Source organism: Rhipicephalus microplus, chromosome 5, assembly GCF_043290135.1.
Source record: "Rhipicephalus microplus isolate Deutch F79 chromosome 5, USDA_Rmic, whole genome shotgun sequence".
In the NCBI taxonomy this organism is placed as follows: Eukaryota; Metazoa; Arthropoda; class Arachnida; order Ixodida; family Ixodidae; genus Rhipicephalus; species Rhipicephalus microplus.
In genome coordinates, this window is record NC_134704.1 from 171,070,118 (window position 1) to 171,086,750 (window position 16,633).

Genomic DNA, 16,633 nt, shown 5'->3' on the forward strand with positions numbered 1-16,633 from the left:
TCAACTAATTTATCACGCACTACGCCGTTTTTGAAGAAGTGTAGTACCTGCGACGCACCTGTGAGGTATTACGTGCAATTTGTTGTTGCTGTGTCTCAAGACAATGAAGAATTACGACTGAACATTTTGTAATAGGTTGAAGCATTGAACGACCAACTGGTTACGCAGTTTGCGTTTTGTGATACTTAGCTCTTATTTTATTCTGCTTCCATGCCATTTTACATATGGTGACGTCATTGTTTCGCAACATGAAGCCTGTATATTTTTTCGAAGGAGTTCTGAGCTCCAACGTGAGTTTGGTCGAAAATACTGTGGTGCCACGGAGAGGGCCTAAATTCGAACCTCCTTCTGTGCTACATAAATTTTATTTTGTTCATTTGTTTTTTTTATGTTTTCACGCAATGGCGGGTACGGACACTTGTGGTGGCAGCTGGCGTCTACGGGGCCAAAAATGGCCGTTGTTGTGATTTAACAAGAGCTTTAATTCGCTGTGAAACTAATTTGGTTATGCTCCACAGGAATTGGGAAAGCCCTGCCACTGAGTACGACAGGTGCGAGGGATAGCGGAGGTACTAAAAAGGGAGAGTGTAGTGATGAAGAGTGCTCTGACAGCAGGCCTGATGTGTATGAGAAAGCAAAGCTCCATAAAATAAGAAGCCGCCTGATGCAAAGAGGTAGATAAGAGTTCAGCGTTAACAGGAAGGCCATCTTGATGAAGCGGAGAGGGGGAGGAAAAGAAAAAAGGAGAGGACTAGAGTAGTGTCGAGGAGGCGGGAAAGGAAAAAGTAAATAAACTGAAATACTATTACTTCGTGAGTTAGGATCGGAATTGCAGTACCCATGGTCCAAAACACAGCGTCGTTACCCCTCGACTATCTAGGCATGCTTGGACAACAAGCATGCATTGCATCTATTATTGCATTGCTCTTGGCAACAGTGAAGAAAGAAAGGAATCGGGAGACAGAAAGAGAGGGAAAAAAGGAAAGTGAGACAAAAAACAACAAAATTGTGAGAGACGGAATATTATTAGATAGAATAAAAATGGGAAGAAAAATACAGACAGAAAAAAGCTCACCTTGGCTTTCGTAGGCTAAGATTGTTTTCTTTATAGTTATGTGAATAATCCAGGATTATTCGGCTACATGTAGGCTTTGCTAATGTACCAAAAAAGGCCTCACTGCTTCTTCGGGCGTGCAACACGAGTGTGAAGCAGCCCTAGTTTCTTGCGATGCAATTTGGTGTTTGTACATACTTGCTGTTTTTTTATTTGTATAGCTTGTACATCTGGCAAGATTGTGGCAAACAATTTCAATTTTGTGCCTTCAACAGCACTCTCAGTTTATGCTGTCTAGAACGGTATATGCAGTGAAGAAAAGTAGTAGCGTGCAGTACTTGCATTCGAAGCCTTTCAGTCAACTTGTCTTTCTTTAGCGGGGGAGCTCATGCTATTAGCAAGGTTACTCCAGAATGAATTTCACTACAATTTATTGTCAAAAATTTCACTTAGAGTGAGATGTTTACAGCACTTATATCTGCATATCGTCCCAGTTATCGTCATCCTTACCGGAACTAGGAAAAGAAGTGAGTTTTCAACGCATGCCTTCCGAGAGATGGTTCATTCAACATTGTGTATCATCACGAATGCGTTCAGCACATCAAACATTGACGACCAATGGGGCAGCAACATTAATGGGGCAAAGTACGTCTCTGTACGACGTACCCCACCAGTACATCCGTCACACAAGAGCAAATGATGACGCTCTATTCATCAACGAGCGACCGACGTTTCGACCGCGGCCGGTGTGCTATTTCTGCAGTGTGCCAGGCCACATATCGCGGTTGTGCAACCGTCGGGTGACTCCTCGGTATCACCAACCATTTGACTTTTCACGACCCTTCGAACAGTCTCATGGTGTCCGGCGGCCGGCCCACATACCTCCTGATGAAAACTATTGGCCCAGCAACTCCCGCAACCCCTCTCCGGTTTCTGACAGGAGTTTGACGCCCCCAACGCGACCTCGTGCTCATCGTTCTCCTTCACCCCTCTGCGTCGCAAAGCGCCCTCTTCGCCACCGGAAAACTAGCCAGCGCGGTCAATGGGGGTGAGGTCGCTGGAAACGTGCTACTGAAAGAAATACCTCCTGTGTGTATGTTTAAAAACAAAGTGCGTGTTTTGGTGGATTATGTGCCTGTGATGGCCTTGGTGGACACAGATGCAACAATTTTCGTGATGAGTGCTTCCTTTAAAGACGTGTTAGGGCGGAAAGTTGTTTTTACTTGAAACGAAACTTCGACGTTCTGTGCAGTGAGTGGAGAGCCGTTGCACCTTATTGGTGTGTAGTGCAGAAGTATATTTGGGAGGCCTTATGATAACGACAGAGTTTGCGATTATTCCTCGATCGACACATGAAGTCATTGTTGGCATGGACTTCTTGCGAGAATGTGGTGCCACTGTAAACTGTCGCACGGGGAAAGTCTTTGTGAGTGGCCAGATGCCGTCAGAACTTTTGGAAACTCCAGCGGTTGACCAAACTACGCTGTGTGTCTGTGGCGATACATTCATACCTACGTTGTCTACCGTACGTTTTTCTGTTGTTTGTCGCGGTGCGGATTCTGACAGCTTTGATGCGAGCGTAGAACCAATGCACATAAATTGCGTGAAGAAGAAGGTGTTGGTTCCCCATTGTGTGGTGTCGATCGATGGCGGACGAACTGGCCTATGGACTGTAAACTGTTCCTCTAAGCCCACGACCCTACCCAGTGGTTTGAAATTACCTTCGGTCATCAAAGAACACGTGACATTATCAGTGGTCGAGCTCACAGACGGAAAAACGTGACGGAACTGGTTGTCACAACTTGGACGGGGCGCGTATGGCAACGATAAATAAGTCGCTTAGCTCAAGTGAGCGCCAAACTTTAATGAATGTGCTGTTGAAGCACGTTTCGGTAATGACTTTGCGCAGAAGGGCAAAGTAATCCCTATCCGTCTTTCTCGAACGCACCATACCATTTAACACTGGCGCGGCAAGTCCGATTCGCCAAAAACCATATCGTGTTTCCCCGTCAGAAAGACAAATTATCAACGACCAAGTGCAGGAAATGATGCAAAAGGGAGTGGTACAAGAGTCAGCCAGTCCGTGGGCAGCACCGGTAATCCTTGTTAAGAAGAAAGATGGATTTTGGAGATTTAGCATCGACTATCGCCGGCTGAATGCCGTGACTAAACAGGACGTATACCCGCTGCCCCGTATAGAGGACGCAATAAACTGCTTACGTTCAGCCTCTTATTTTTCCTCCGTAGACTTACGATCCGGTTATTGGCACAATCCGATGCACCCAGAGGACAAGGAAAAGACTGCCTTTGTAACCCCTTGTCATTTGGACTGTGCAAAGCACCGGCAACGTTCGAGAGGTTTATGAACACCATTTTGCGTGGCTTGCAGTGGAACATCTGCATGTGCTACTTCGACGACGTCGTCATCTTTGGCCGCACGTTCAGTGAACACAACACTCGTCTGGATACTGTTTTGAGCTGCATCCGCAACGCTGGCCTAGTTTCAAACTCGAAGAAAGGCCACTTCGGAGACCACCAGACGCTTGTGCTCGATCATCTCGTTGTCAAGGATGGCATCCGCCCTGACCCCCAGAAGACAGCAGCAGTTGAGGCGTTCAATGCGCCGCGTTCCGTCAAAGAGCTTCGTAGTTTTCTGGGGCTTTATTCTTATTTCCGCCGCTTTATTTCACCTAAGTTTGCCGACGTTGCGTATCCTCTGACGTGCCTCTTACGAAAGGACAATTCTTTGAGTGGATACCGGAGTGCGATTCCTCATTCCGTCAATTGAACCTTTGCTGAGGTCACAACCCGTCCTTCAGCACTTCAGTCCTTCTGCTTCGACAGAGCTTTATATGGATGCTAGCGGCATAGGTATTGCAGCCGTCTTAGTACAACGTTACGGTGACCGCGAACACGTCATCGCATACGCAAGTCGCTCCCTAAGCAGGCCGGAACAAAACTACACTGTTACGGAACAAGAATGCCTGGCGGTAATATTTGCCTGGCGGTAATATTGGTTTAGGTCTTACCTGTATGAACGCCCATTCGCAGTCGTAACCGACCATCACTCGTTGTGTTGGCTTGTCAACCTTCGTGACCCTTGTAGCCGCCTTGCGCGCTGGGCACTCCAGCTACAAGAATACAGTTTTACCATCGCTTACAAGAGTGGTCGTCCACATGCTGACGCAGACTGTCTTTCATGTATGCCACTTAGCACAACGTACTGTTAATCCGGGGACCTTCACCAGCTTGCAGCGTCTGTGTCGCCTACCTTCCCGGACTACCCCAGTTTCAGAGCAGAACAGCGGAAGGACGTTAAACTAGCACCACTATTCGCCGCTGCATCCGCTTCCACTATTGCACGTCGTTTCTGTGTGCGCATTGGACTGTTGTTCAAAAGGAACCTCTCCAGCAGTGGCGCACGTTTCCTTCTAGTGGTCCCGGAGGGCCTGCGAACAGTTATTTTGAGTGTCATGCACGACGACCCTTCATCTGGACATTTAGGTTTGGCGCGGACGCTTCACAGGAATAAAGAGCGCTTTTATTGGCCTGGTATGCAGAAGTCTGTTGAGAGTTATGTGGCAAGCTGCATGCAATGTCAGCGTCACAAACGTCCATCAACTGGTCCAGCTGATCTTCTACAGCCGATGCCTACTCCAAGTGCACCTTTCGAACAAGTGGGGATTTACTTTCTGGGCCCCTTCCCAAAATTGGCTAAGGGCAACCGATAGGTAATTGTTTGCGCTGACTACCACACACGCTACTGCGAGACGGCAGCCGTCCCCTCTGCTACTGCCAGTTAAGTTTCATCGTTTTTGTTACAGTACGTCATCCTCCGAAACGGCGAACCTCGCCTGATTATCAGCAATCATGGACGACAATTCACTGCGGATGTCCTGGAGGAGCTACTCCGAAACGGCCAACCTCGCCTGATTATCAGCGATCATGGACGACAATTCACTGCGGATGTCGAGGAGGAGCTACTCCGTTTATGTAAATCCCACTTGCGTCACTCGACACCATACCACCCCCAAACTAATGGGCTGACAGAGCGTACCATCCGCACCATTATCAACATGTTGTCTATGTATGTCTCGTGCGACCACAAGAACTGGGACGACGTACTCCCGTTCATTACTTACGCGTTTAACACCGCGAAGCGTGAGATTACAAGTTATAGCCCTTTCTTTTTGCTTTATACACGTTCACCCTGGCACACAATCGACACAGTATTACTGTTCTGTGATCACGATAACGTCACTGTCACCGAGACTCTCTGTCTCGCCGAAGAGGCGCGTCGCCTAGCTCGACTACGCACATTAGCATCGCAAGACAAAGCGAAGGCACGCTATGACATTCGACATCGACCAGTGATTTATCACCGTGGGGATCAGATGTGGTTGTGGACACTGATGCGCAAGCGCGGGTTAGGCCAAAAGTTTTTGGCCACTTACGATGGACCTTTTGTCATTGTTGACAGACTTACCGAGGTCAACTATGTAATAGCTCGTCTCGCGGCGAGTGGTCGATGAGCTGCCAAAACTCAAGTGGTTCATGTTGTCCGGCTGAAACTATAGACACCACGACAACTCGACTGACTCGTCCAGCTGCCTTCGCCTGCGCGGAGAGGAATGTTGCGCACATGCATAAAGACAAAGAAGCGTATACAGTGAACGCACTTGTCGCCCACGGCGAGAAAAGAAGAAGAGGATCAGGAGGATCATCATCAGTCGGCCGCTTCTGAGCTGCCTTTCACGACCTAATAAACGGCTCCTTTCAACCTCCACCAGTCTCTTTTAAACGTAACAATATGATAGAATTAATGACAAAGTAGAAATTTTCAACACATACCCCATTCAGAAATGAAGCTTTCTCGTGTTTGTTTATTTATTCGAGCTCGCGTTTTCATCTTTTATCTAAAGTATTACTAAATTTTGAATAAGTTTTGTCACTTGTAGGCTGGTGTACTTGTACACTAGGGGAAATAAAGTGGTATTATGATAGAGCTTGACTAGCCCTAGTACCCATGAAAGGAAGTGGTGTTGGTATGTGTCCCAAACCTACTCTTTTTTTAATATTGTTTCGGCTTGTTGGTGTCACTTAAGGGCTAATGACAGCGCATAAGTAGACAGCCACATAATAAAGGATATACAGATAAGCACCATCCTACCACCGTTCATCTTTTGTGCATGTTGAACAAATAATTACAACCTTTTGAATGTTGATGTGTGCCTTGAGTAGCAATGTTACCTTAAATGCTATATAATATTACCACAGAAAACAACAGACGCTAATAGCACGCACAATAAAAAATCCCTCGCTAAAATCTAGTGAAAGCAACTATTACTAGCAGGTTTGTGTGCGGTAAGAGAATCCTATGCACAGCGATAACTACGTGGAATCATTTACTATGCTTTTGTTACCGGCCGTTAAAGCTAAACTTGGTTCATTGTTTCACTAAAAATACCCAAAAAAGAAAACTGTACTTGCCCACTAATACAATTAGACATTAGTCGTTAAGCATTAAGCGTGCCAGTCAGAAAAGAGGCGAACACATGTTATGCACCCATAACGTTGTTCACATCTACCCGTGCTTATTTAAATAAAAACGAAAGGCCATTACATTAAAATGAAATCGGGGGGGGGGGGGGGGGCAATTCCATGCAAAGTATGCAAGGCTACATCCGCTAGCTGCTTAAAACATCTTAATCCTAATCCTAATCCTAAACAATGTTTGGAGTGCCTAGTATTTCTTTACCTTCTTTTTCCTTCAGTGCTTGTCACTTTAGTCACTGTTATTATCCAATACTTCTGTTCTGAGCGTTACAGTATGAATCTAAAAATACCAGATAAACTTTATAGCAGAGAAAGTGATAAGATACGCTATAAGTGCAATCAGTAAGCTGTTTCTATAGATATTCCGTATATACAGAAATCCCATTGTTACTCTGCTGTTATTGGAAATATGTCGGACTGTTGTGATTGAGAAAGGTCCTGCACGAAGCTTTGATCTCGTGATTTTAATTCTCTGCTTCTACAGAAGAATAATTGAAACGATTAGATTTGGAAGAAACGGGAATAACGAGTAACTGCGTATCTCCCAGTCAATTACAACTTTCGGACAACATCATACTCTTCCGGAATTACGAAGACGAATCGTAAACAAAATGAAATTACTTGATCGAGAAAGCATCCAAGTGTTGTTCAATATGAATGAGCGCAGGAGAAGGGTAATGCTAAATGATCTGCCAGGGGATCGAAAATTTGTGGCAAGCAATTTTAGGTAAGTATCAGAAGAAGATTATGTCTATTGTAATGAACGCGACAGACTCAAGACCGTTTCTTCATGCAAGCTGTCCTAATCTTTCTTCACCTTCTGCTGCTTCGAATTACCTTCCCGAACGCCCGGACCACGGTGTCATCCTTTGTCATCACACTCGGCAATGACTGCGAGCGCGTGGAGTTTCCCGCCACGTTTTTGGCAGGCGGTGCTATGGCTGCATCGCGATGGTTAGTCCTGACGCATGTGATACGTGAAAATGAGAATGCACATTTCTTTCATTACGTATACTGAACAAATGACTTCGTTATTCGTAGGTTGGGGCTTCTTCGCCGAAATGAACACGTGTCTGCGTCCGTCCCTGCTTCTGGTGCTGCTGGTGTGGTTGAGCGTGACGGGACACGGTGCTGCACGGCCACCGTGGCCTTCAGGTTCCGCAAGCGGCAACAACGACCGCTCTCAACGTCCCCAAGGTCTGAACCTTGCCTGTCATGGAGGTCATGGACGCGATCAACGTGCCAGGCTACGCAAGGTCCTACTGGGCAATGGCACGGCCGTCTGCAATGATGGGTCGCCCGCAGGGTAAGTACACCTTTCGTAGTTGAATCAGCTCTTAAATATTTAAATCTAAATGCAAAGAATATGCAATTTTGCATGTAGTTGCCGCACAAAGCGCTCAGTGCCGTCTGGTGAATTTTGAATCTAATCTTCATCCACTGTGGCCGAGCTACGGGATTGTATTCTACATGGCGCTTCACATAAACTGAAGGGGGGGGGGGGGGCTGGTGTGCCTTATAGTTTTATTTTGTCAGACATCTGTCTAAACTGCAGGAATATGACCACGCACGTTTTTTGACGGCCGAGAGCTGTTCATGCTTTCTTCGCAAAAGCTTTGCCGCCCAAACAACCGAGGACAGAAGAAACGTGCTTATGATATTCACTTCATTGCTCTATTGTCATTTTTATATTAGTTGCGAAGCATAGTTACTTTGCGAGTTAACAAATGGGAACAAGTGGGGTGGGCGGAGGGGGGGAGGGCGTTGCGGTTACACTAGGCTTGCCGGATGGCGGTTGTGGTGTTGCAGAAGGTGAGCTTAGCCTGGCCTGCAGACCCGACATCTCTTCTGCCTATACTAAGTTGCACTGCCTGAACAGCATAGCGCCTCGCAGGAAGACCATAGGAATTTGTTGCACACTCCTTGTCATTGTGGCGGGCCTTTAGAACAAATGACATCTTCAAATGTGCGTAACCCATGAGAAACACTTTGCTAATTGTAAGATCTTTCGTTATTAGCGTGGGGTCAGATGCTGATAAAATGTTCGATGTCACCGATGTCACTGCAGAAGGTACACAGTGGGGAAGTGCATCTCCCAGTATTGAATGATGAAGCCCGGGTGTATGCGGAACCTGTTCGCATGCGGAACAACAGACAGCGTCGCCTGTTCTCGTGACAGTCCGTGAATTATACAGGCCTGCTGTAGAAGCTTGTAAATCGCCGTGAATCAATTGAATATCGCATCTCATTAGTTACTTTCTTGCTCACAGCTATGTCAAGGTGTGAGAAAATAAGGTATGTTCTCAAGCTAAATATCAGCTAAAAGTCAAATTTCTTTATTTCTTGCAATTATCACGTTTATAATTAAAAGCCCCGTAATAGACTGACGCAAACAGAGTGCGCACTGCTCAGCTCGGGACTAGCCCACCAACTCTGGCTGCTGAAACAAAACCAAGGAAGCTGCGAAGAGGCACAGTTTCTCGATCGACCCCTAGGCGGGAACCCAGCCTGTACTGCAGGAGCTCAATGAATTTGTTCCCACTCACGTGGGTGCCAGACAGAAATACATACAACGAATGTCCATTAGTACATAGTGTAGGTATTTCATTTCTCTGTGCTGTACCAAACGGCAGCTGTGGGTGTTCGTGGTGAGTACTTTGTGCCATTTGTGTGCCATTTAGAGCGGCACTCACACATGTTGGCTGCGGTTGCTAAAGCGACGCGCTTTGATACCACTGCGAAAATTGTCCCGCTCAGTATTAGGCACTTCTGGTAAGAGGACAAGAAAAACAAGAGAGAAGGCAGGCAGGTTTCTGGTATGAGGCTCCCCAGAATCATTTTGAGGTGAGGTCAACTTTCGAAGAAACTGCGTTTCCGTCTATGCGCGCCTCAATCGCGTTGCCTGCACCCGCACGCGACGCCCATCGTTTGGGAGGCGACCCCCTGTTTACGCGGCGTATTCTGCCAGGCCTTTAATCGCGGCGGGGTTCAAAGCGGCGGCACGCTTGAAGGTATGTAAACACGCAGCACACGGACGCGGGTAGTGTGTGACACGCGAGCGCAGTTGCTTTCGCCGCACGAAGTGAACATGAGAGACGAAGAGAGAGGGAGAGGAGGAGCTCCTGTGACGACGGAACAGCGCCGGCTCCGATGATATCTCGCGAAACTGCTAATTAGCCGGCGGTAAGTGCATGCCCTTCAGCGCGGTGACTGGGTGCCCGCAGTCAAAACAGCGACGGCGCGCAGGTCGCAACTTAGAAGCATACCGAGGGATGACAGCGAAGTGGAACAACGTCACCACCTTTCGCTGACCGCCTCGCTGCACATACTGATGTCGACTTTTTCCTTTGGACGTAAAGGCACGGAAGTTCTTTGACCCTTATTGCACGTACTGCTAAACTTTCAGAGATTTTTTTGTTTGCTACTTCTTAAAGGAGCGCAGTGTATGCCGGTGAAGATTTGCAATTGATCGGCAAGAAATAATAAAATGTGTGCATAGAAGTCATTGTTGTGCTCACTCTAAGTGTGGGAAAGTAACCTGGCAAGTTGCTTTCTTCTTGCGCCTTGTTTTGCAATATAAGTTCGCAGCAGGTGCTTAGTGGGCGCTCACGAGAAATCGCGGTCTATTTCTGGCTTGCTTTTCATAGCATAGATTAAAATTACATAAATTCGTTATAACGGACAGATATTGGTGCCTCAGGACCAAAGGCACATGTTCGAATCCAGTCTGTTCTTTGGATGTGCGCATGAGTCGCTCGGCACCCACGGCACATGCGGACGCAGAATGCCGGCCAAGATGCGTAGCGGGATCTCGCTGCGGCGAGAAAAAGGAGCGCTCGCGTCGCTGGGATGTGCAGGGCGCCCAAGGCCGGTGGCGGCGGCGTACTTCAAAGGCGGCGGCGTCGATCAAAGGGAGCCGCCGCTCGCGCTTCAAAGGGGACCGCCAGCGACCGCGTGCGCTCATCTCTTTGCTCGGCCGCCCGACGAGACAATGGGCCTAATGGAGTGGCTGCCGCTGCCTGAAGCCGCACCTGCCACGACCCTCCCCGAGGAAGGACCGGCTACGTACTCCTCGCAATCCCCGAGACTTCGATATGGGTGGGGGCCGAGTGGTGCTGAAGACGAGAATGGATCTCGGGTCTCCCACCACCATGCGGCGCTTTGCGCGGCCTGCTGCAAACCACGGAACCACCAGCATGCACACGCACAAACTGGTCCTGCATTCACACATTACGAATTAGAGGTGAGGGGAAAACTGCTGCGGGAAGTCTGTTCGCGGCGACTCGTCTTTTGGTGGGCCGGTTCAAACTCAAGCTGAAGCTTTGCTTTCTTTGCAGGTTTGAATGACAGCAAAAAGGTGAGGCTTGTCTTAAATGGTGGCACAGATTGCGTGAAAAGGCTTTCCCCAAAGTGCGGCGAGCGTACCTGTGTTTTATAAATTAACACTTAACAGTCAGTGGAGCTAGTTCACATAACACTTCAGGTCAGTCCTCGTGAACTTGGGATCACTGCTTGTCATCTACAGCGTTTCAGTTTTCTTAGCCAATTTCATCACAAACATTTCAGAACTTTGGAGCGTGTTGAGCGCGCTGACGTGATCGTGATCATTTTTTTTATAAAGTGATGTGCATTAGGGTGGCGCCTGCCACTGGCCCTGTAACCATTATTCAGTTTAATCGTTCGTATGCTAAAATCTCTCTCGCAACAAGCATCTTCTCCACCTTTTGTTGCTACCCGTCAATGCCGCAGCTTATTTGTTACAATATTCAGCATATACCTGTTTATTGTTTACGAATTTCGTACGTTTGTCTTCCTACTTCGCAGAATGTTTTATCTCTTCAGAACCCGAGTTAGTTGTGATGTCGCGCTACAGCGGAAGAGACACCGGAATGTTTACTGTAACTAGGCCTCCTTGCTCACGAAAAAATTCGAAAGAAATCTGATAGACAATCACCATTGAAAATTTGGACAATTTCGGTTTGTCCGATCAACTCTTATTTAAAAAAAAAGCTGTTTCTAAGCTGAAAATCATCCACCCGAAAAGAGCGCACCCCTATCAGCGCAGAAACCTTGTAAAGTATGCTTGCGTATATTTCAATAAGGTTTAGGGGTGGGTTACGTCTATTGCTACAAAGGTTAAGGTTGTAACACGAACAAACTTGAGGGTTACGCATTCAGGTTTGCATGTGCTATTGTGTATGATGTGTCTGTGCGTTGAAACCATCCAGCCATTCAAAATAGGCGCTTGGTGCGTTCTTTGTTCTCGTGTTCAAATACCATTTCATCTAAGATTTCAAAGTATTAAGAATAATGATAGTGATAAATCTCTTTTTTTTTCGTTAAGATAATGAAGAAAACTGAGAGAAATGGTACGGACCTTGCCCCCCCCCCCCCCCCAAAAAAAAAGTACACTTTGGCGAGTGCACTATTTCACGGCAGTGCTAATCAACAGCTTTGTAAACAGGGTAAACTAACGGGAGGTGAAAGTAAATGAAAGTATAGAGAAACACGATTATCAGCAACATCGCAAATGATATTTGTTAGAAACCAAAGTCATGAGATTACACTGCAGCAACTGGAAATGCAAAACTCGACTCGGAATTTCGTAGAATGAGACATTGGCGACAAACAAGCTTTGACAAACGCCGAATTTCAACCGGAATAACCTCCAAAAACACGGAGTGGTAATGATAACCGTCGATGTCGGCCTGCCCCCGACTCCAACTGAGTGAGAAAGAAGATTGAGCCATCGCGTGGTGCCGTCTTTATGCATTGTTCCTGTAGCACTGACTTCCTCAAAGTTTCGCTTTGCCACATCGGCTCTTTGATGCGCCCCAGCACTTACCATGACCAGTCCGCGTAGGTGGGCGTGTCTTGGCACGTTTTAATGGCGCACCGGCACGTTCACAAATACACTGAGCGGGCGTCTGCCTGTTGGTTTCAGTTCTCGTATACCTGTGTTTACTCCTAGTCTTCTATTTGCCTCCTCAAAACTCACCACCACTCTGAGAAACGTGCCCGATGCTTGGCTTGTGTAAAAGCAGGAACCACGGGGTATACATTCACTCTAGCGCCAAACACCATGCTCTTCACAGCTGCTGTACTGCTTTTGTAGTAACGGGGAGGGTATAATCACATAACCAACTGTAGTTCATTTGACCTTAATTCATTGCGAGCAAATAGCAAGAACTGTTGAAGCAAGGTTGGCAAGTGTCCTGAGTGATATGTGCTTGCATTTTTGTTATGAATCACATTGTGAGCAGTATGCAAACGTACAACGCATGTGGTTGTCCCTATGACGTACAACACTCACAGTACGCCACCGTCGGGACGTTAAGAGCCCCGTTTTCTTAGATGTTATGCCAAGAACTCACTGTGTCACGCCCCTGTCACTTCCGTTGAAAGGCTATGATGACTGTTCTTTAATTTCTGTATGTATAAAGAATTTACTGACCGATCAGCTACCAAGACTTTCACTCGTATCTCGACTGTCAGTTCGTGCGAGTAAGCTTCCCTCTATTCATGCACAATATTTAAATGGAATTTTTGTGCCTTCTGCTACATCGTTTTCGATGGCTTTTAAGATTGACGTTTGAAATTCAGTGAATTAGGGCTGCTTCGGTATCACCGCGGAACGTTGGTCTTATAGAAGCTACTTACTCCACTACATTACATGGTATACGTAAATATGTATGTGTATATACAGATAGAAATTGATGCCACATAATCAGAACAATTTCCATATTTCAGTGCCCATAAAATGGTGATCAGCCTAACACCATCAATGCTGAACACTGCGATCATCAATTTCCGCCAACGTTCTTTCCTTCCCAGCGTGACACTTTCGGACAGCCTCGCGTGATTTGTTTTTCAACGGACTCACGTAAATTTTTGTTGTGAACCATGTTCACCTACACATAATGTTTATGTCACACTTCATTTTATATATTGTGCTGCAGACATTAGGAAGCTCACAATCGCTCACAAAAACAAACCTAAAAGTGAAGCGCTCGCAACTTCGTTAGGCAGCTTTATTTCCATCCTCTACTGCACACATCAATTTAGAGCGAAATCTGTACACGGAAAGAAGAAACGAAAAACTGTTTGTCAGTGTTGTCATGAGTCTTCTTATGCGATTCTTAAGTGAAAAGAAGATAAAAGTGAGCCCCGTAGCTTTCTCTCACGGGAAGGACATCTCTACAGTACCTCACGAGGGGTGGGGGTAACGAGGAATTAAAAGGACAGGATTGCAAGGTATAGAGATAGAGAGAGGGGAAGGAGTGAGGAAGGTGTAGGGACAGCGACATACGGAAGCAAGGAGAAGATAGGAAAGATGGACACGGTCGCAGGAGTCCGGGGATGGGGCACCATTCGGTGAGAGCTCTTGTCGGCGTCACGAGATGGCGTAGGGCGAGCCCAGTCAGCCAGAGCTGCGCTGTCGTCGGAGATCACGGAGGCACAACCGGTCGGCACGAAATCCAGAGAGCGACTGCTTGCCATGAGTGGTCTCCATTGGCTGTACTATCAGTTATGTAGTTCTCAGCATCGTACACAGGCACGCGCGTCATTGGCTGAGTTGTGAGTGACGTCGTTCATCCCGTCAAAACCGGGGCACCGACCACGCGCCCATCAGTTTCTACATTCCTTCCACAGTGGTTTCTACTGAGAGCTTCCACATGGGTAAGCTACGGACAACTCTTTAACAGCGCCGAAAGTGAAAATGTGAGAGATCTTGCATTTGCCGGGCTGATGGTACCGTCTGGGCACAAGAACAGGCCGGGAGACCGAGTGCCGTCAGCTACTGCGTACCCATGACCCGGAAGCCGTCTAATCCGCGCTAAATTGCGATCAGGCATGCGAGCGCCGGTGGCTGTCGGATCCCGCAAACCACGCCGCCGAGTTACCTCGCGATGCCAAATGCTTGCGTGCCGAACAAGCGCCGTTGCGCCGGCTCGAGAGCGTCAACGTGACGGCTGTGGGAGCTCGTTCGCCAGGGTGAACGCCCGCTTTCGGTGGCAGTCTCACCAGCGGCACTTCGGCTTCGGCTGTGACCAATATGACTGCCTGTGGATTTTCTGGAACTACCACTGTGACTAATGCAGTTACATTACACTCATCGATGACCGTGATCATGCGGGGCACATAGTACGGCACGTGAACACTGTGGTTACCCCAAGCCAAACAAGTGTCTAGCCCCATTAAGAAGCACGAACATCTAACCAATAATTGTGAAGCGCTTCAGTGCAGCGTCGGGATGACGCCACTGCTAAACACAGGGGTCGCGCGTTTCAGCTTTCGCTGGTTATCCACTTGTAAGAGCTCTTTGGCGGTGATGTTTTTTTTTTTAAATTCAGTGGTACAAACACAGTGGAGATCGGAAAAGTGTGCATGAGGGACTGAATTCTTTTCTATTAGTAAAACCTGACAGCTCAGTATATTATGCTGCTCATTTTAGGAGTACGTAAAGTGTTACCTGTGCATTTGTACGAGAACGCAGGCACAAATGCATGCAGGGAGTTGAGCTTTTTCAATCTTATTATTCAGGGGTATAATAGAGTGCTGGCAGTCTCTGTTGCTTATGTTTTCGCAAAGCCTTCTTTCTTTTTGTCACGGTAACAGCCATAACAAACACTTAAACTTCAAAATCTGTGCTCCTTACACATCTGTCACTGGATTTAGAATGTAGCTGTGTTTTTGACAAAAACATCAATTGTGATTACGAACATACGTTTTAAATCAATAATTTGTGCTGTATAGCACCATTCCACAGTTCATTACTTAGACGAGAGGTTGTTCTATGCCATGAGTCGAAGGACATAGGTAAGGTTAGCGATACCTTCTAAGGCAGTGTGAGATTTGACGAGACATGGGCGGTATGTCGCCTGAAGTCATTGGCGATGTCGTGTAAGAAGACAACGTCATCACTGGCCTCATGGTGCCATTTTATCTTGGCGTCAGCGATCGTCGATTGTGGTTGCGTTATCATGACATCACCTGAGACCGTCCCTTCGTTAGAGATGGGCCGTTCCTGGATGTCGTGCGAGAATGAGCAATATGAGTAGAATTATTCAGGGTAAATGGCAGAGGAGAAAAGCAATATGCAATTGGTTTGCAGCGACAAAGTAAGGTAATCCTCTCGTGAGAACATCCGCTTTCACCCGTTCACTCCTTCGCGTCACCTTAAGACATTGTCTGTTTCTTCAACCGCTTGGCGTCATCAAAGTGGCGGTAAGCGTGTGGTTCACTGCGTGGGGTCCTGTCGTCGTCGAGTTTGGTGAAGTCAGCATGTTACGGCACATTACTGCAAAGGTCTGTTAAGTTCGAGTGAATGTTTCACGTATTTATAACACCCGAGGATAAGAAGTGGTCAGAGTGAATGCTTTGAATCTGGAGCAGTCAGAATGCAGCCGCGCCAGAGACTCAAATGTTTCACTGGGCGTTATGCCGCCTGCTGCTAAGTTCTTTGACTGTGGTTACCCGCTCCTCCAAATAACAAATACTGATAGCTAAAATGCCGATCGGTTCTGTCTAAATATGCGCACTGCAAAAATGTCCAAACATTGGCACGTCTACTGGCAACACAAGCACGATCATCAGTGCTACACTTTGGCGGCTGCACAAAAACATTCCGAATAATAGTGCGCAAAGATACTGCAGAATGGTGTCTTCCCTGTCGAGAGGCAATCTATCCCGGAGCATTTGCCTCTAGGAGCAGGTAGCGCACGCCGCATCCGGCAGGGCCACGTCTTGGGATGCCCTCTGCGTAAACGGTGACGTGTAAAGAAGAAGAGAAATGATGGTGGACCACGAAGTGGTGAATGAAGAGTAAAAACTCGGTGGAATGCGGTGAGACTTACGCGACCTCCTCCGGCGTAGCTGCTGCCGTTCTCGTTCGGCTGCTCAGTGCTCGCTTTCTTCACAGGCAGTAAATCACCGTAAATCGGCAATGATCTGACTCCGCGGGGCGCGGAAGGGCCAGCTTATTCTTTTTTGCTTCGTCTTTAGTAGCCCACGCCTCCCCCT

General features: G+C 47.3%; 1 protein-coding gene across 1 annotated transcript in view; it reads left to right on the top strand.

Annotated features, from left to right (window-relative positions):
• The first annotated feature begins 7,657 nt into the window (after positions 1 to 7,657).
• Notum (palmitoleoyl-protein carboxylesterase notum) overlaps positions 7,658 to 16,633 on the top strand; it is a 79,669-nt gene continuing 70,693 nt past the window's right edge. Inside the window, exon 1 of the mRNA XM_037424428.2 lies at positions 7,658 to 7,916. Within this exon, the coding sequence (XP_037280325.2) occupies positions 7,672 to 7,916 (245 nt within the window). The 5' untranslated portion in view covers positions 7,658 to 7,671. The remainder of the gene's footprint in view (positions 7,917 to 16,633) is intronic.